The following is a 15,933-nucleotide window of genomic DNA, read 5'->3' as shown; positions in this document are numbered from 1 at the left end:
AAAGCAAGCTTGACCTACCACCCAGCACCATTAGCAATCCAAACCCTTTCCACTCTCTTTACCTTTCCTTATTGTCTTTCCACCTTTGCTCACAGATTCCTTAACTTACAGGTGACATGTATCTTGTAACTAATGAGTGGTTTTTTCTTCCACAGTCCTGTAATATGGATATTGAACAAACCTGTGTAAGAAGATCTGGTTTCTGCAGAAGGGACATGCAAATCAGATTAGACAGGGATTTATTGATCAGGCTGCCAGCTCTGCTTTTATTATTGCCCTTAGAGGCAGGCACTGCCAGGGTCTTACTGGGATTCTTGGTGACAGCTCAGGAGAGATTTTCTTTGCTACAATTCTTCGATTTCATGTTCTCAAGCTTGGTTGTTTTCTATGCACTTTGTTAGTATTGACAGAGTCCCAGAAAACTCCTGCCAAAGATTTCTAGCCTACTTTTTAAAGCGAACCAGAGAACTCAGTGACAACATGAAAATAAGTCTACATGTCAGAGCTAAAATAAAGCCACTTAAGTATTTCAGGGCATTTAGATGGTATAAAGTTATTTTTTCAGAGCAGACAAGCAATGAAGAATAATGACCATGTCCAAACATTTGGTAGCAAAATTAAGGCAAGTCATTAGGGTTGAGAAATGCACTTGCTGTGTAACCCGTTAATATGCCAAGCTGTTAACAGCTGTTTTCTCAGGAAAACAACTTTTGTGGTAATTGATTTTAATGCTCCCAACACAAAATTAGCAGGACAAAAGCAAGTGCTTGCAACCTGCTTCCTTCTGCTCCTTACCAGGACAGCTCAAGAAGAGCAAAGAAACTTATACCCTGCTTTGGTGAAGGTTTAAGACAGTAGATCTGTGAATGGGTGGAATGTAGGAAAATAGATATAGTGATGAAGGTAATCTCACCCCTAAGGAGTTACAGCTGTAACTCCTTATTATCAAGAATTAGGAACAGACCTGCCCTTAATAGGCCACAGCTAGATCCAATTAGGATGGGTATTGTAAAAGAGTAGGTTGGCTGGTTGACAAGTTAGATGGAGTTTGTTGGCTGTGCTGAGGAGAAGGAGTCAGTACTGTGAGGAGCTGCCCATGAGAAATCACCAAGAAGTGTACGAAACCTTTGCAATAAGAGAGCAACGTAGATCAGCTTTGGAATATGAACAATTTCATTTCCTTAAACCAAATCACCTTGTTTCATATCAAAGAGGTATGAAGTGCTAGCAAATAGAAAAGATTGTCTTAATATATGATCTGGTGGATAAATTGGTCCACTCAGTGCAGCCTTTTAGCACAGTAACAACACCAAGGGCATCCTCAGAATAAAATATAAATAATTACAGTAATGGTTCCCAGTTTGGCAAACGCTCATACTGCAACCCTATAATAGAGTAACAATCCTCCATAAGTTTATATGCATTCACAAGTATCTCACTGTAAGCTCTCAGCAGGGCAATCCAACCAAGATGGATCCAGCAGCATCCCACCAGAGAAGCAGGCAGCCAGAACTCCTGCCTGGCACAACACACAAGAACAAAGAGCAGGAATGGGACTGGCAGCTCCACACACCCAACCCTGATCCACAGAAGTCCTGCAGGTGGCAATGCTCCTGCACAGCCCTGCCACCCGCCCTATCCTTACCACAGCAGACCCAGCTCAAGACCAGGCAGTTTTGCCTCTCTCCTCACCAAAGATGGCAATGGCAGGTCCCTGTTTTTGCTCTTGGCTGACCCCAGCAACTTCAGTTGGCCTGCCCAAGGCACTCTCTTTGACCACTGTTACCTCTTCAGTCTTCACTCCACAGCAGAGGAATCCAGGATGAGCAAGCAGCTGCAGCAGCTTCCCCATCCCCTCCCTTACCTCCTGTGACAAGCTGCTTCTCCTGGGGAGAAAAGTCACCCTTTCTTCCACAGAACCTGTCACATCCTCCTGACCAAGGATTCCTCATGGATCCTTCCAGCTGGCACCAGGTCCCCAGTATGAGCTCAGCATACTCACTGGTAGTCACCCCATACTCAGGTATTATCAGTTACCTTGTCCCACTGCCTAAGAGCAGGAGAAAAGCAGGTGCAAATCTCTCAAGAGAGGCATGGGTTTTTTCCTCAAAAAAATTAAGTTTCTCTGTAGCATTCCTTTGAGATTGGAAGCTTATGTGCCCTTTTGCCTCTAATTTGAGGGACAGCAGAAGATGATGAGCAGAGTGCACAATACTGCCCATCTTCTAAAATGATCCCCTAGAACTAGTTTCTTGGGGAAAATAGTCAACAACAAAATAAAGCTCTTTGTGAGCATCTGAAGTTTACAATTTAAGAAGATGGTAATTATTTTTATTGCAGCTGGTTTAACATGATCGTTTTTATAAATGCAGAACAACTGCTCATGCACACATTGGCTAGAAATGTACGGTTTGCACAGGAAGGCAGGCAGAAGTCCCAACTTCATTCCCCACTGTGGCTTTGTCACACGCACTTCATGGAACCACTGTTGCTGTTACTTGCTCAATAACATGTTCCAGTCACGCAGAGATTGATATAAACACTACTATGTATGTTATGCAAAGGCTTAATCAAGTAATTAAAATCTGAAGAGGGGAAGAAAGCAGGAAAACTTTCATGGTTTTTAAAAGCAGGAACTCGTGCTGGGAGAAAAAAATTGTTGCATAGAGAATAAAGACTACTTAACAATGCTGAAGTTCCCTTTATGTTAAATTGCTGACAGATATTACTAAAAAATATTCAGCTTGTGCAGAAAACTAGAGAGCTGTGAAACAGCAAATTTGGGGGAGTCTTTTTTTTTATAGATTTATTTAGTAGTCAGACTAAGAGTTAACTATTGAAGCAGAAAAATAATTAAATTTTCTTCATTACCTTTTTGTTTACTGGGTACATTTATTTCAATAGGTCAATGCAAATAACCAAAGACTTTTGAAATTTACTTCTTTTTTAAAACATTCTTTTACATTCAGAATGGCAAGAACTACTTGTGATTAGCCATAATTCATTTAACCTGAATTCAAATGCTCAGAACAAACCTTCATCGATACCTTCAGCTTTGCATGATGAGATGTGGCACGTGAACAGAAAAAATCCTGTGCTCACACCTCCGTGCCTTACCGCCACGAGTGACTGCCCCAAGTGGAACCTCCTCCTACACAGTGGCCACACAGAGACCTCCACAGACCTGCTGTGGTACAGTGAATACACACAACACACACACTGTATCTGATCCTGCTGACCCTGACTGCATTACAACTATACAGTGAGCTTCCTGTTACCAGTTTGGCAAATCCTGCGCAGAATGTTCTAGTATAGTTTCGCCACTGGTAGCTCAAGTGGGCAAGAGAGATTTAGAACCAGAACTTACATCAAATCTCTACTGTCTACAGGTTCCAGTCCTGTTCTCGTCTTTCACTGACCATTTATAATCTTTCTCCAGAACACATTTTATATCCCATGCAGAGGAAAACATCTTAGGCTTCAAATCAAAAGTAGCATCAGTTTCATTAGACATTTAAAATAAAGAGCAACTACTGCAGACAACATAAAACACTTTATTTCCAACCATTTGCCTAATTCACATGCAGACTGGTTTATATTAATTACACTGCATTTAAAAATAGCTTGGTTAGCTTTTAATCTTAGCAGTATTGCTAGAGAGCTGAAGCTACACTGGTTAATATAATTTGTTTTAATTTAGAGAAATGTGGTTAGGTAGGTACTGAACACTTCAGAGACATTCCACAAAAAAATATTGATCCATTCAGTAACCTTTCTGCTGCACCCACCCACATGAACATTTAATCTGTAAACCCCATGTTTGAAGACTATATTCTCCTGAGCACATCAGTCACGAGAAAACACTTGGAAACACAAAAATATAAAAAATATAACAAGCAAATAATACAAGATTACAGTAATAACTGAAGTATTCTCCTGTACTATTTCAAGCTACAATACCGAAGCCTTAAATAATTCCCACATTTTACCACTGACACAGAACTCCCATACACAAAGTATATAAGCATGGGGAAAAGCTGTTTTGCAAGAGGTAGAAAAGGTTTTATAAAATATTTAGGCACAATTCTTAGCAGTTTTAAAAGCCATCAGAAAGTTACAAAGTAATAATGACCACTATACATGTATTTGTACAAGTTCTGTTTATTTTTACCCTTTGGAATAAAAGTATATATCATGCACTCTCACATAATCTTTTTTCTCCTATATTGTTGGAAAACTGTTTTTCTCCTATATTGTATGTGATTACACAGGTTTTACAGGCTCTCAGGAAATCTTATCACCAGACTTTAGACAGAAAAACAGATGCACTATTACTTAATGCTTTTTCAAGAGAAGCAAGGGAATGCAAATGCTGTTTGTATAGCTTCATGTATCAAAGAACAGAGAATCACACATGTAAAACCCATAAAAATATTATTAGTTCTTTTGGTTTTCTCCCACCTCAATGAAAAAGAGTGCTTTTAGAAGTGAACTTTTTTAAAATACAAATTTTCACAAATGTTTGCTTTACAGTGCAGTGGTTATACTCAAATTTTCACGATATCCATAAATCAAAATACCAAGATCACTACATTTATCATGAGCTAAGAGACATTCACTTAGTGTCAGTTCAAACAGATGCTTTCCTCGACATAAAGTATGTAAGGCTTTATGGGCAACAAGTTCTTATCAAAGATTTGCTTTATTCCTGTCACAGCATTTTTTTTTTGCTCATTTTACTTTTTCTCTTGGTCTTTTTCTGCATCCAGAAGTGCTGAACGGATTCCTAGTTTCTTCAGCTCTTCTACAAGATCTCCATTCTGATGCATCTGGAGGAGTATATCACAGCCACCAACAAATTCACCATTGAGGTACACTTGTGGGATGGTAGGCCAGTTGGAGTAGTTTTTTATTCCTGAATAAGAAAAAAAAAAAAAAGATTAGACATTTCCCCCCCTCTCCTAATATAATGGTATTTTTAAACAAATGCATTGCTTCCACCTGACTCTACCACTGATATTCCAATTTCTTTTCCATAAAGGCAAAAAAGTGTCTACGTAACAGGAGCACTATCAGAAAAAAAACTGTTTTTTTTTTTTAATAAATATGTATAAGTGAGAAAATATACAGTGGGATTGTTACTTTAATGTATAAAAGATGCAATATAGCTAATAATTAATTCTCCTTAGCAGAATACAACATGCTTTAAAAAAAATCCACTAAAATAATAGCAACCTAGAAAAAAAGATTGTTGTGACTAAGTGTTCCTAACCACTACACATGTCACATAAGACATTTTATTCTGACTTCAGATTTTGTGCATGGACAACCAATGTTTTGTAAGCCCAAAACAGGAAGTTTAGCATATAAATCAAGGCCAAACGGAACCCATAACCATCATCACCACTTGTAATTTCTTCCTTAGTTTGCAGAACTTTTAAGCTTTGATGACAACTTGCACTTAGGAATATTTTTCTTAAATGCTCTTTGGCCTTTGAGTACTCAAAACTGCTTAAACTGCCCTAAATATCGTTTAAACCATCAAAGTTTCTATAAAAAATTGTGTTCTGTGATTAAGACATGCCTAAGGATGACCCTTAGGCCATGGTCAAAGAGCCACTGCAGATATGAAATAGGGTTTATTTTTCCTAAGATACTGCAATGCTAAACACGAATTAAGGACCAAGGGCTCTGCATAATAAACCTTCTGCTAATGAGCATTCCAAGGTAATATTTACACCAATAATTCTTTCACAGAAATATTTTCTCCAAGGACCCAACTGCACACACATACAAGCACTGATAGTGCTCTCAAGGACCTATCCAGCTTCAGATAAAAATAAGAATACCATGAAGCCCATTTGTTCTGTGTGCTGCATTTCACATGCTGGACAAGCTGCTTTAAATGCCTCAGTGCTGGGGCTCTCCCAGGTCACAAAGTGAACCCTCCCTCCACTGGGCCCCAAAAGCCTCACCCCAAGGCAGCAGCTACTGACACTGCTGCACTGGTGTTACAGCAAGTTAGCCCGGGCTGCATGTCTGTGATGATTCTTTTGGACATCCCAAGGGATCTCCATCCCCCTCTCTGCAGACTGGCTCCTTGCTGTACTTCAGAAGCTGCAGCTCCTGCCCTGGACCACCGTTTACTTTGGAAAAACACACTCCACAGGTCAGGGGTTCAGTCTGACAGCTCTGGTAACACATTTAATGTAACTGTGAAAGCAGGATCAGTGCAAAGAGCTACTGAAACGGGTACCCAGCACACTCCCACCCCTCTCCCCAGCTCCAATTCTCAGCCTCTCTTGGCAGCATTAGCACTAATGAAAGATGGGCCGTTTCAAAGAACTAAATCAAGCAACACTCATTCCTACCATACTTGCTCCAGAAAAACAACATGTTTTCATGGATATCATGGAATCATTAAGGCTGGAAAAGACCTCTAAGATCATCAAATCCAACTGTTAATTCAGCACCATCATTTACTAGTAAACCATACCCTCAAGTGTCATATCCACATGCCTTTGAAACACTTCCAGGGGTGGAGATTCCAGCACTTCCCTGTGCAGCCTGAGTACCATTAGCACAGGCTTTACTGAGGGAAGGCTAGCCAAGGGTGGGAGAAAGGATCAAGAACACCTGCTGGCAACAGATAATGCAGAGACAGCAATGAAAATAATCTGAGGGTGAACTACCCCAACAGTTTAAACACTAATTTTCTAGTACATAATCCCAAACTTCTCTGCCTCAGTGACTGGAACCAGTCTAACACTGTCCATCAGCTGAGAGCCAACTTAGAGAAACCTGAATTGCCATGGAGCTCAAGAGAGTGCCAAGGTCTCTTAGACCATCTTTGCTAAGGAAGGATTTGTGTCAGGGAAGTGTATCTTCAGCTCAAGTTCAGACAGAGTGCATGAAGCACCAATAACTTTAGTTTCACAGATCTGAGTTTTAAGGTAAAGAGGCAAGCAGGGCAGTTGTTCTAGCTTTGCAGCTAGAACATATTTACATTTTACATATTTTAGCACAGTGTGTTTCACCAATTGAACTATAACTAGCTAAAAATAAGGTGTTTCAATAGATACAGGCAAGAAACCAACAAGCAATCCAGATGCCTGAATCACCCTTTCTCCAACAGTCTGCACCTACTACAAATGTATAAGCACACATCCATTCAAACACTGAAGTTAGGTTCAGGTGAACATAAAGCTGGTGGCCAGCTCTCATACAGTGATCTCCTTGCAGATCAGTCTTTTGCTGATGTACTTGATACTTCCACAGCTAAAAGTTCCACACCCCCTCACCAGCTCCCATGCATGCAGAGCAGATTAGGTTCACAGAGAGAGCCTAGGAAAGGCTCACATGCTGCATATCTAAATGTTTGGCACTCGAGGCCAGATCCTGGCCTTCAGGCAGTCACTGCTGAAATACACTTGGCAACTTTGAGCAGCCCTGTCCTCTCCTCTATCAGAGACTGCCACCCACAAAGCAGGCACATCCTGGCTTTTTAAGGTGCAGTAGGTAATACAGTTGAAGCAGTACAAGAATTCTGCTGCAGCTGTGTCATTCCCCAGCTCTTCAAAGCTCTGCTCTTTGTGCTGGCTGTGGCACTCAGCTCACCGTACAAACTGCTGCTTCAACTTGCAGGCCCAGTGATCCAATTAATAAGATGAGCTGGCCCTCTGCACAGTTGGACAGGTGCCAAAGCTGGCGCATGGAAAGGACTAGAACAACTCCTTTAAGCACCTGAGAACCAGCAGGATATTGTGCAAGGGTACACTCCATAACTGCATTCTATGTAGCTTAGACACTGGAGGGTTTGATCAAGACACTAATTTCAGTTTAAAGCTCTGGTAGCCAGGAGGGCAATAACCTCTCTCATTGCCTAGCACAAGCTCGAGTTCATATGAAGGAAAAATTTAAGTTACACAGAAAGAAAATACTATCTATTCACATGGTCAAGTGCTCAGGGACTATAACTTATAAAAGCACTGCCCATTCAGAGGCTCCCAAAAGCCCCCTCAACCAAAAGTGAAATGCTGATGGTTTGATTTCAGGGTTTTGTTTCCTCCTTTTTAGTTTATGAATTGTGGATAGAGATAAGAGTTGTACTAGCAAACTGTATAACTAACAAATTCAGATATGTAAACAAAGTTTAGAAAATTACCATGATTTGTTCACTTGTAAAGGCAGAGGAAGATCTACTTGAACAAAATGAACCTTCATTAACAAAAGATGTCATTACACAGAAATTCCAGTATCTAAGATTTTATACCATACCAACTATTATAGTTGTGAATTGAAAAGTAAACAAGGACTGGAAAAATCAGCCTTTTAGCTAAGAGCTAATAAAAAACTGAGTTAGTCAGATGACACCAAATACAAAGGAGAACAAAGTCACCTGATACATGCCAGCACATGGCTTTACAGCACATTTTAGTGTATTATGGGCAAGAACTGTTAATGCCACACACATTACTTGCAGGTATTATTTTGTTTTAAAACTTTCTCTAATAACCACATAAAACCTCAACCATCAGCTATGCTCACTGAAGAGGGAAATATGAAAAGCATTACCAGAACAGATAACTAGCTTTCCACAACTGGCAAAAAAACCCTTATATAGAATAGCTACTACCACTTGTGCAGTAATGGTGAAACTATTACTAAGTATTTCTTGTGCAAATGATTAGCATAAATTTGTACATTATCAAGGGAATCCCAGCAGGCAGTACCAGCTTGGAATCAAGTAGTGCAAGTCCAAGCCATACATGAAATTTCACCACACTCTTCACAGGGAAGACAAAACCTGATAATGAAGTATTTCAGGGGTCTTTAATGCAGCTCTCTATCTGTGACCCAGGCAAGGCAGCGTGGCACAAAGAACCCGATCTCCAATCGTCACCCTGCACACACAACTGCGCTCTGCTGATAACTGAGACCTCCTGAACACTACGAGGGTCACAAAAACCAAACCAGGGCCTTTGGGCAGCAACCTCAATAGCACATCTCTGCTATACACTTGCAGTTCTACTAACACCCAAACAGAATCACAGAATTAATTAGGTCAGGAAAGACCTCTGAGATCATCGAGTGCAACCCATGACTGAACACCATCTTGTCAACAGGACCATGGCACTACGTGCCAAGTCCAATCTTTCCTTAAACACCTCCAGGGACGGTGACTCCAACACCTCCTGGGCAGCCCATCCCAATGCCTGATCATCCTTTCTGTGAAGAAATTCCTCCTAGTATCCAACCTAAAGCTCCCCTGGCACAACTTACAGCTGTCCTCTTGTCCTGCCGCTTGTTGCCTGGGAGAAGAGGCCGATCCCCACCTGGCTACAACCTCCGTTCGTGCAGTTGCGGAGAGTAATAGGGCCGCTGGTCCCATGCACCACGGCACTCCTCCAGGTTAAACACCGCCGAACTCCCTCAGCCGCTCCTCACAGGACACGAGCTCCAGACCCTTCCCCAGCTCCGCTGTCCTTCTCCCCACATCTAGCCTCGTTAAAAAATAACAGAGCCCAACGCAGCCCACCCAACAAAGCCAGAAGAGGCAAGTTACAGCTGGGACAAGCGGGCAGGGCCCGCTCCCACAGTGCCCGAGGTCGGGGCGTTAAGACAAGCCCGCCCTCCGGCAGCTCCCGAGGGCCCTTCCCACACGGGAACCGGCCCGGCTCTGTTCCCCACCAGGCCCCGGGGAGGCGGCACCCAGAGGTGACCCGGGCGCTGACCTTGGCGGAGGTCGGGGTCCTGCAGCACGTCGTGGGCGCGGTAATCCTCCACGCCGTGCAGCCGCAGGATCTGCACCACGGCGTTGCTGAAGCCGCAGAGCGGCTGCGCCGGGCTGCCCTTCATGAACACCACCACCGGGTGCTCTCGCACCAGCCGCTCCACCGCCTCCCGCGAACCCGAGCCGCCGCCGCCCTCGGCCCCACCGCCGTCCCCGGCCGCCTGGCTGAGCGGGCGCCCGGCCCGGCCCCGCAGAGCGGTGGCGGTTCCGATCCGCCACGCCGCCCGCACCGCCGCTCTCATCGCTCCGCCGCCGGCACCGCCGCACCGCGCCCGCACCGCCCGCCCATTGGCGCACGGCGCGACGGGCCGCCGGCGAGCTTCCTCGGCATAGGCGCAGGCAGCCGCCAATCAGCTTGTACAGCCAATAGCGCTGAGGTACAGCGAGACTTGTCCCGCCCAGCAACCCAGAGATGGCTCCGCTTTCCTAGTGGAGGGAACAGAGCGGCTGCGGCTGCATTGGGAGAGAGACCTGTCAATCCAACGTGGATCGATTATTCCCGCCCCCCCGGACGCGATTGGTCAGACTGCCCCGGGGCGGGGCTTTGCTAGGGATACTCGGGGGGCGATCGGCGTGAGGCTTCTTCCGTTTCCGGGTAGCGGCCGCACGCAAGGGATGCTGCCGGTCCGCGCGCCCGGGCCCTGCGCCATGCCCGGGATGGACGGGCCGCGCTGCGCTTCCTCTCCCCGGGATGGACGGGCCGCGCTTCCTCTCCCCGGGGTGGACGGGCCGCGCTCCTCCTCCCGCACCCCCCGTCGGGTCCGCAGGGAGCGCCAAGCAGCACGGCAGGGAGGCGTTGCTGGGCGGCCGCTGCTGTGCTCAGCCTCCCCCTTCGGGCCTGTGGGCCCTCGAAGACCCCCGGGCCGTGCCCGCGCCGCCGGCCCTCGGGCGGGGTCTGGGTTTTACCCCGCCGGCCCTTGGGTGGTGCAGGCGGTGGCGGGGCTCCCTCGGGCCGGGGCTGCCTGAGGGTGAAGGCAGGTCGCTGCAGAAGGGGCTGGTGGAGCCGGGCTGCGCTGGATGCCGCCGGCTGTGCGGAGCGGGGTGAAGCCGCGGGGCTAAAGCGGGCCAGGTGCGCCAGTGAGAGCGGGGAAGCCGCTCTCGGACGAGCAGCGCCGTTCAGTCGGCACCTTCTGTCCTCGTAGGCGGCGGAGGCTGGATGTGGGCAGCCGGCAAACTGCTGCATGCGTCTGTCTCCTTCCTGGCTTTGGCTGTGTCCGGGGACCGATTTGACTGCGTTCATTTGTCCGAGTTTGGATGATTTTTGATGGGATAAAGCGGGCGGTTTGTCCCTGAGAAAGTAGCGGTGCTTTTCGGGCTTGGTGCTGATGGTGGAGACCCGAGTAGTTTTGTACAGCTTGGCCTTTTCTCCCGAGCACCTGGCAGGGGTGGCAGCGGGATGGAAAAATGGGAACAAGATTGGGCTGGCTGCCTGCGCAGAAGGATGGTTCAGTCGGGGCTGCAGCAAGGGCATCACTGCCTAGTGTTAGCCAGAGAAGAGCTGGGTTTGGAACGGAAGGTGTCCTGCAGATGGCTGCCCGTGCAGCCAGCTTTGCTCGCTCTCCTGGGCAGATGCCGTATGCTTTCCAAGAACTTGGCGCACAGCGTGGTGGTCTCCTAAAGCAGCAGGGCCTATCCTGTAAGTAGAACAAAATGTTGATGAGTTTTCCTCTGTACTAAAATACAGTCTCTCACAAATAACAAGTCACAGTGTATTTTGAGTGCTAATTTATATTGCAGCTGTAGCATCTGGACTTTGGTATATTAATGACCATTTCTCATGTTTATATTTGCAAGGAAAAGAACTTTTACCATCCAGTTCTGTTCTTGTGAGAGCTTTACAGACCAGCTTGTTTTCAGCATTCAGAAGAGTGCTTGCCTAATTCTTGTTTTTTGTGGAATCCAGCTGATGCTTGAGTGACAGCTTCGTTTTGATTTTTTTGAAGCCACCCTCAGGATCGCTTCTGTTGCCTTTTATTTAAATTTATTAAAAACAGATTCCAAAGGGAATTGTTGCAAACTTGCCCTTTGTCATCCCATGTGAATAGGTTATGAATACAGTGTTGCTGCAGTATGTAAAAGTAGATGTGTTTATGAGGAAATACTTTCCATGTTTCATCTGGAGGCAAAGTTCACATCTTGTGTTACTGATGAGCACCATGTATTTTGTGAGTTTGGTGAGTTGCTGAAAGCAAAACATCACAAGCCAGGCTCAGCCATGGTGATCAAGACACAGAGGAGTTTTGGCTTTCTGTGGTTAATATGTTGTGATTAACATGGTGAAGGTTGTGAAGTATGAAAAAAAATGTTCCGTTTGTGCTAGATGGAACTGCGGTAACTTATGCAGAGCAAAAGTATGTTGTCCTATTTGTTGGACTGTTTCAATATACCAAGACATGACAAGTATTAAATTTAATATCTCAAAGGGTCTCTTTTGTCATTTTAATGAAGTATAAAGACTCCTGCCACTTCTAGATCTTGGGGAGTCAAAGTGGAATTAAATAAAAATTGATTGACAAGAAAGATATCTTTTTATTGTTAAAGACTGCTAAGTGATTTCTTTCAACAAAATATTGGGCTACAAACAGAATAGTGTGTATTGGCCTTCCTGAATTTTGTCCTAGCTATTCCTACAAACGGACGGTTCATTAGAAGTAAGTAACATAAAGACATCAGACTCAAGCGTAACACACCCTTGTGAGCATATTTTCTTTCAGCAATCACGTCAGCAGAGCTGTATTTAATCCTCTGTGGTCTAAGAGGTGCCCTTGGTTGGTGGTACCCTGGGCATACCAGGCTTGCAGAGAGAGCAGCACGTGAGGAAGCCGAGGCATGGCTGTCGGAGCGCAGCAGCGGCACGCGCTATATTCCTCCCACAGCTGCCACTCTGTTGCCACGGAGGTAATGACTTTTCCCGTGTCATTATTGATCTATCAACAGTAAGAGCAATTTTGCAGTCTGATATTGTTTAGCAAATAGAGTAATGTTTGCTGAACACTGAAAAAACTGCTATAAAATGCTGGAAGGCTTCTCAGAAGTCTTGTGTACTAGGTTGAATAGAAGTACTGAATTTGTAGTTATTGTAGTTTTATGAGATTGGCCTATGAGATATTAAGCTTAACAGAATGCTTTTTAATAAAATATTTAGTGTCATCAAATCCTTTTGGATTATGCAATATGCAGCACTCAGTTAGAGGATAAACACTTTTACCTACTGATAAGACTTGAAACAATTTGTCCATATACACTCTAGAAACAGATAATTATGTCACCAGGTTCCATCTTCTATTAGTCTAAGTGAAACTTCTTGTGTTTTCCAGAAAATGATTTAAATCATCTGTTCAGAAGAAATATTAATGGGATTGCCATAAGACTCCTGACATTTTGCTGATGTTCCTGTTAGAAGACCTATCACCTCATTTTGAAAACACTGATAAAAGCACCAGTATTCAAACTTAATAGGGCTTAAATGCTCATAGTCGGTCATAAACGGGTTAACTTTCAGGCATTCTGCTGCAGAACAGAATTATGATTTATAAGTCTGTGGTTTGTTCTCACGTGGTGTACAAGAAGGTAGACATGCAAGAATGATACTTTCAGCAAAAAGGATTTTATTTCTTTTTAAAAGGTTTTTATTTCTTTTTAAAAAGGGGAGGGTTAAGTTAGCTAGTGAGAAAGAAAAGTTTAATTTCAGCTTACCAGAACAGGACATGTCCTTATGTTCAAGTCTGATATCTATGTCATTCTGAGTTGTGATAATGACTGAAAATAAAGTCCCTTGTTGTGCCCTGACAATTGAGTTCTATTTAGGTGGTTTTTTTTTTTGTTTGTTTATTGAAGTTTTTAAGTGGGGTAGCTTGAACTCCACCTGTTTTGCATGGCAGGTAAATAATCTCAGTGTACTATCATGCTAACCTCAGGCAGCACCAACATATCCTCAGTTTTGAGAGGATTAGAAACACTTAAAATGTTCTTAAAATTCTGGGCTGCCTAAATGATCAACACTGAAAACACATCTGTGAAATGTTCCTGGTTATTTTGGAAATGTGCTAGTTTTAAAAAGTTGTGCAACAAACAGCAGAAACATAGAAATGCTGTGGGGGTTTTACAGGGAAATTGACATTTTGGAATCTGAACTGTACCTAACTTCCTGTTTTGTGTCTAACCTGGAAATCTATATGCAAGTTTGTTTCTGAACTGAATTAAATTATATTCATGGATTAACTAACAAATATCCACGGCTTTATGGCATATTCCTAAGAGAGTGTGTTAGCCTTAAAATACAACATTCCATTTCATAAATTAGATCGGTGAAGAATATTTACGAAGTGACCTGTATCAGTTTGAGTGATGGGGATAAATGTGACCTAAGGCAGTTCTTTGATTTAAACTATGTAAAGATATCTTTGGCAGAGAGGGGTCATGGTAATCATCCAAGGAGAAATGTCTGAGCCCCACATTTAACAAACTGAATGGAAGGTCATAGTCAGGCCTGAATGTGGACCTTTAAATGAGGCACTCTTTAGACTTCATTTACTTCTTAGTGACACTGATATCACTGTGTGCCTCTTTGCACTGAGCTTTGTGAGTTGTGACACTGTCTTGAAGCAAGGACAGGTAGTATGACCTCTGTATTAGAGGAGCAGATTTATTCCTTGGGATAAGCAAGCTGCTTGCAACAGTTCTGGCATGAAAATCTGTTAGATCCTTATTTCTGATTTGCAGATGGTAGTGGTTCTTGAGTCTTTCAGTGTTACAGAGGAAGCATAATTTTATATGTATCTATTTCCATGCAGAACTAAGAAATACTGCTTGTAGTGAGAACACCTCTGGCCTCTTTTCATCCAGGAATTAGGAGTGCTAAAGTCTTTGATGGGCCTTAGAAAAAGATTGGGCAAGCTCAAGAAAAAAACTGATCTGCTAAATAGAAAGACACCGTTATGGTATCAAGTCCTGAGCCATAGAATGGTAGGTGTTGCAGCACATGCCACAGCAGAGACAGCCACGATACAGAGTATCATCATACAATTTCATAAAGCTTCAATCCATACAGAGTAACGCCACTTTTGAAGGCTTCAGGCGTCTGCCCATGCAGAGTAACACTGTATCACTTCAGAAGGCGGCAAGTGTCTCATCATGTTCTTTAGCCCAACCTTTCCTACCCCTCGTATGCACTGCCCCTGTGTGCCCTCTGCTCCCTTTGGTGGTTGGTCAGTGCCCCTGGGCGCTCCCCGGCTCATTGCTGTCAGTGCTGCTCACCTGCTTCTCACAGCTGTGCCCATTGGGATGAGGCTCAGCTGCAGCCCCACTCCCAATTACCACAAAGTGTACCTGCAGCTGGAGAGTGGGACTGGAACTATGTGCATGTCCTGTTCTTTGCTTCCTGTGTGCTCTCTTTTGTCCATTGTCACAAACATAGGGTCTTGGTCTCTGCTATGGTAATTTGTACAACTGTCATTTACTCAAAGTGCTGGAAGTGTCTTGGCTTTTAGTAAGGCTGGGAAAACCCCAGGGCACTCATTGCCTGTAAGAAGGATTCTTGTGCCCCAGTTAAGGTTTGCCAGCGTGCTCTGTCACAGCAGTGGTGACAGGGGCGCTTTCATTGGCTCTGTTGATTTTTAAAATGTGCAGGTGCAGTGAGGCACAAGAGCATCTGCGATTATCGTGCGCATCGTGACCACGAGGGGGCCCTGGCAGCTTCCATCTGGGTGAGCCCGGAGTTACACACTGACCACAGGGGCAGGGCTGATTGCTTGGTGCCTCAGTGGTTACATCCTTTCTTGTTCAGCACTTCTGAATAACCCTACCTCTTATATATATATATATTTAATTACAGCATTTTGCTGTGTAATTTTGAGAAATGCATCTTGTTATAAAAACTCAACTTTAATAAGTAGCACTGGCCATTTGATCTTCTCTGTGGCAGAAGACAGATACTACCAAGCATGTTATCACTGTGAGTTTTCATCTGTGTGAATGATTTCCCCAAGTAAAAGTTCAAGAGTTTTGCACACATCACTGTATTTGTAAAGTAGAAAGAATTTGTATGAAGAATCTTAATGATAAGGTTTTTTGTAGGTCTTATGAGTTTTTAAGCTTGGTACTACAATATTTCAATAAAGATTTTCTTTCTCTGCACACCC

General features: G+C 44.0%; 2 protein-coding genes and 1 non-coding gene across 3 annotated transcripts; 1 reads left to right on the top strand and 2 right to left on the bottom strand.

The window, feature by feature from the left end:
- Positions 1-4,143: 4,143 nt before the first annotated feature.
- Positions 4,144-10,093, bottom strand: GLRX5 (glutaredoxin 5). Its single transcript, XM_041476223.1, has 2 exons — positions 9,735-10,093; positions 4,144-4,915 (listed from the first exon to the last, which is right to left on the bottom strand). Exons 1-2 carry the CDS (start codon positions 10,033-10,035, stop codon positions 4,737-4,739), a joined length of 480 nt encoding a protein of 159 aa, XP_041332157.1. The 5' UTR covers positions 10,036-10,093; the 3' UTR covers positions 4,144-4,736.
- Positions 10,094-10,233: 140 nt separating this feature from the next.
- On the bottom strand, positions 10,234-13,117 carry LOC121358218 (serine/arginine repetitive matrix protein 1-like). Its single transcript, XM_041476222.1, has 2 exons — positions 10,479-13,117; positions 10,234-10,444 (listed from the first exon to the last, which is right to left on the bottom strand). The coding sequence occupies exons 1-2, from the start codon at positions 11,262-11,264 to the stop codon at positions 10,268-10,270; spliced, it is 963 nt and encodes a 320-aa protein (XP_041332156.1). The 5' UTR covers positions 11,265-13,117; the 3' UTR covers positions 10,234-10,267.
- LOC121358316 lies at positions 12,536-12,807 on the top strand. The gene has a single exon (XR_005955859.1).
- Positions 13,118-15,933: the final 2,816 nt, after the last annotated feature.

The sequence above is a fragment of the Pyrgilauda ruficollis genome, unplaced genomic scaffold, assembly GCF_017590135.1.
Source record: "Pyrgilauda ruficollis isolate IOZ18807 unplaced genomic scaffold, ASM1759013v1 scaffold38, whole genome shotgun sequence".
NCBI lineage: Eukaryota > Metazoa > Chordata > Aves > Passeriformes > Passeridae > Pyrgilauda > Pyrgilauda ruficollis.
This window is presented reverse-complemented; position numbering and strand designations above follow the sequence as displayed.

What these genes read in the sequence shown, in the direction of transcription:
- LOC121358218 (XM_041476222.1), bottom strand. Translation starts at nt 11,264, where the DNA reads ATGCCCTTGCTGCAGCCCCGACTGAACCATCCTTCTGCGCAGGCAGCC. An exon ending in CGCGGCCCGTCCATCCCGGG is followed by an intron (nt 10,445 to 10,478) that starts GAGAGGAAGCGC and finishes GTCCATCCCGGG; the next exon opens with CATGGCGCAGGGCCCGGGCG.
- GLRX5 (XM_041476223.1), bottom strand. Translation starts at nt 10,035, where the DNA reads ATGAGAGCGGCGGTGCGGGCGGCGTGGCGGATCGGAACCGCCACCGCT. An exon ending in GGACCCCGACCTCCGCCAAG is followed by an intron (nt 4,916 to 9,734) that starts GTCAGCGCCCGG and finishes TTTCTTATTCAG; the next exon opens with GAATAAAAAACTACTCCAAC.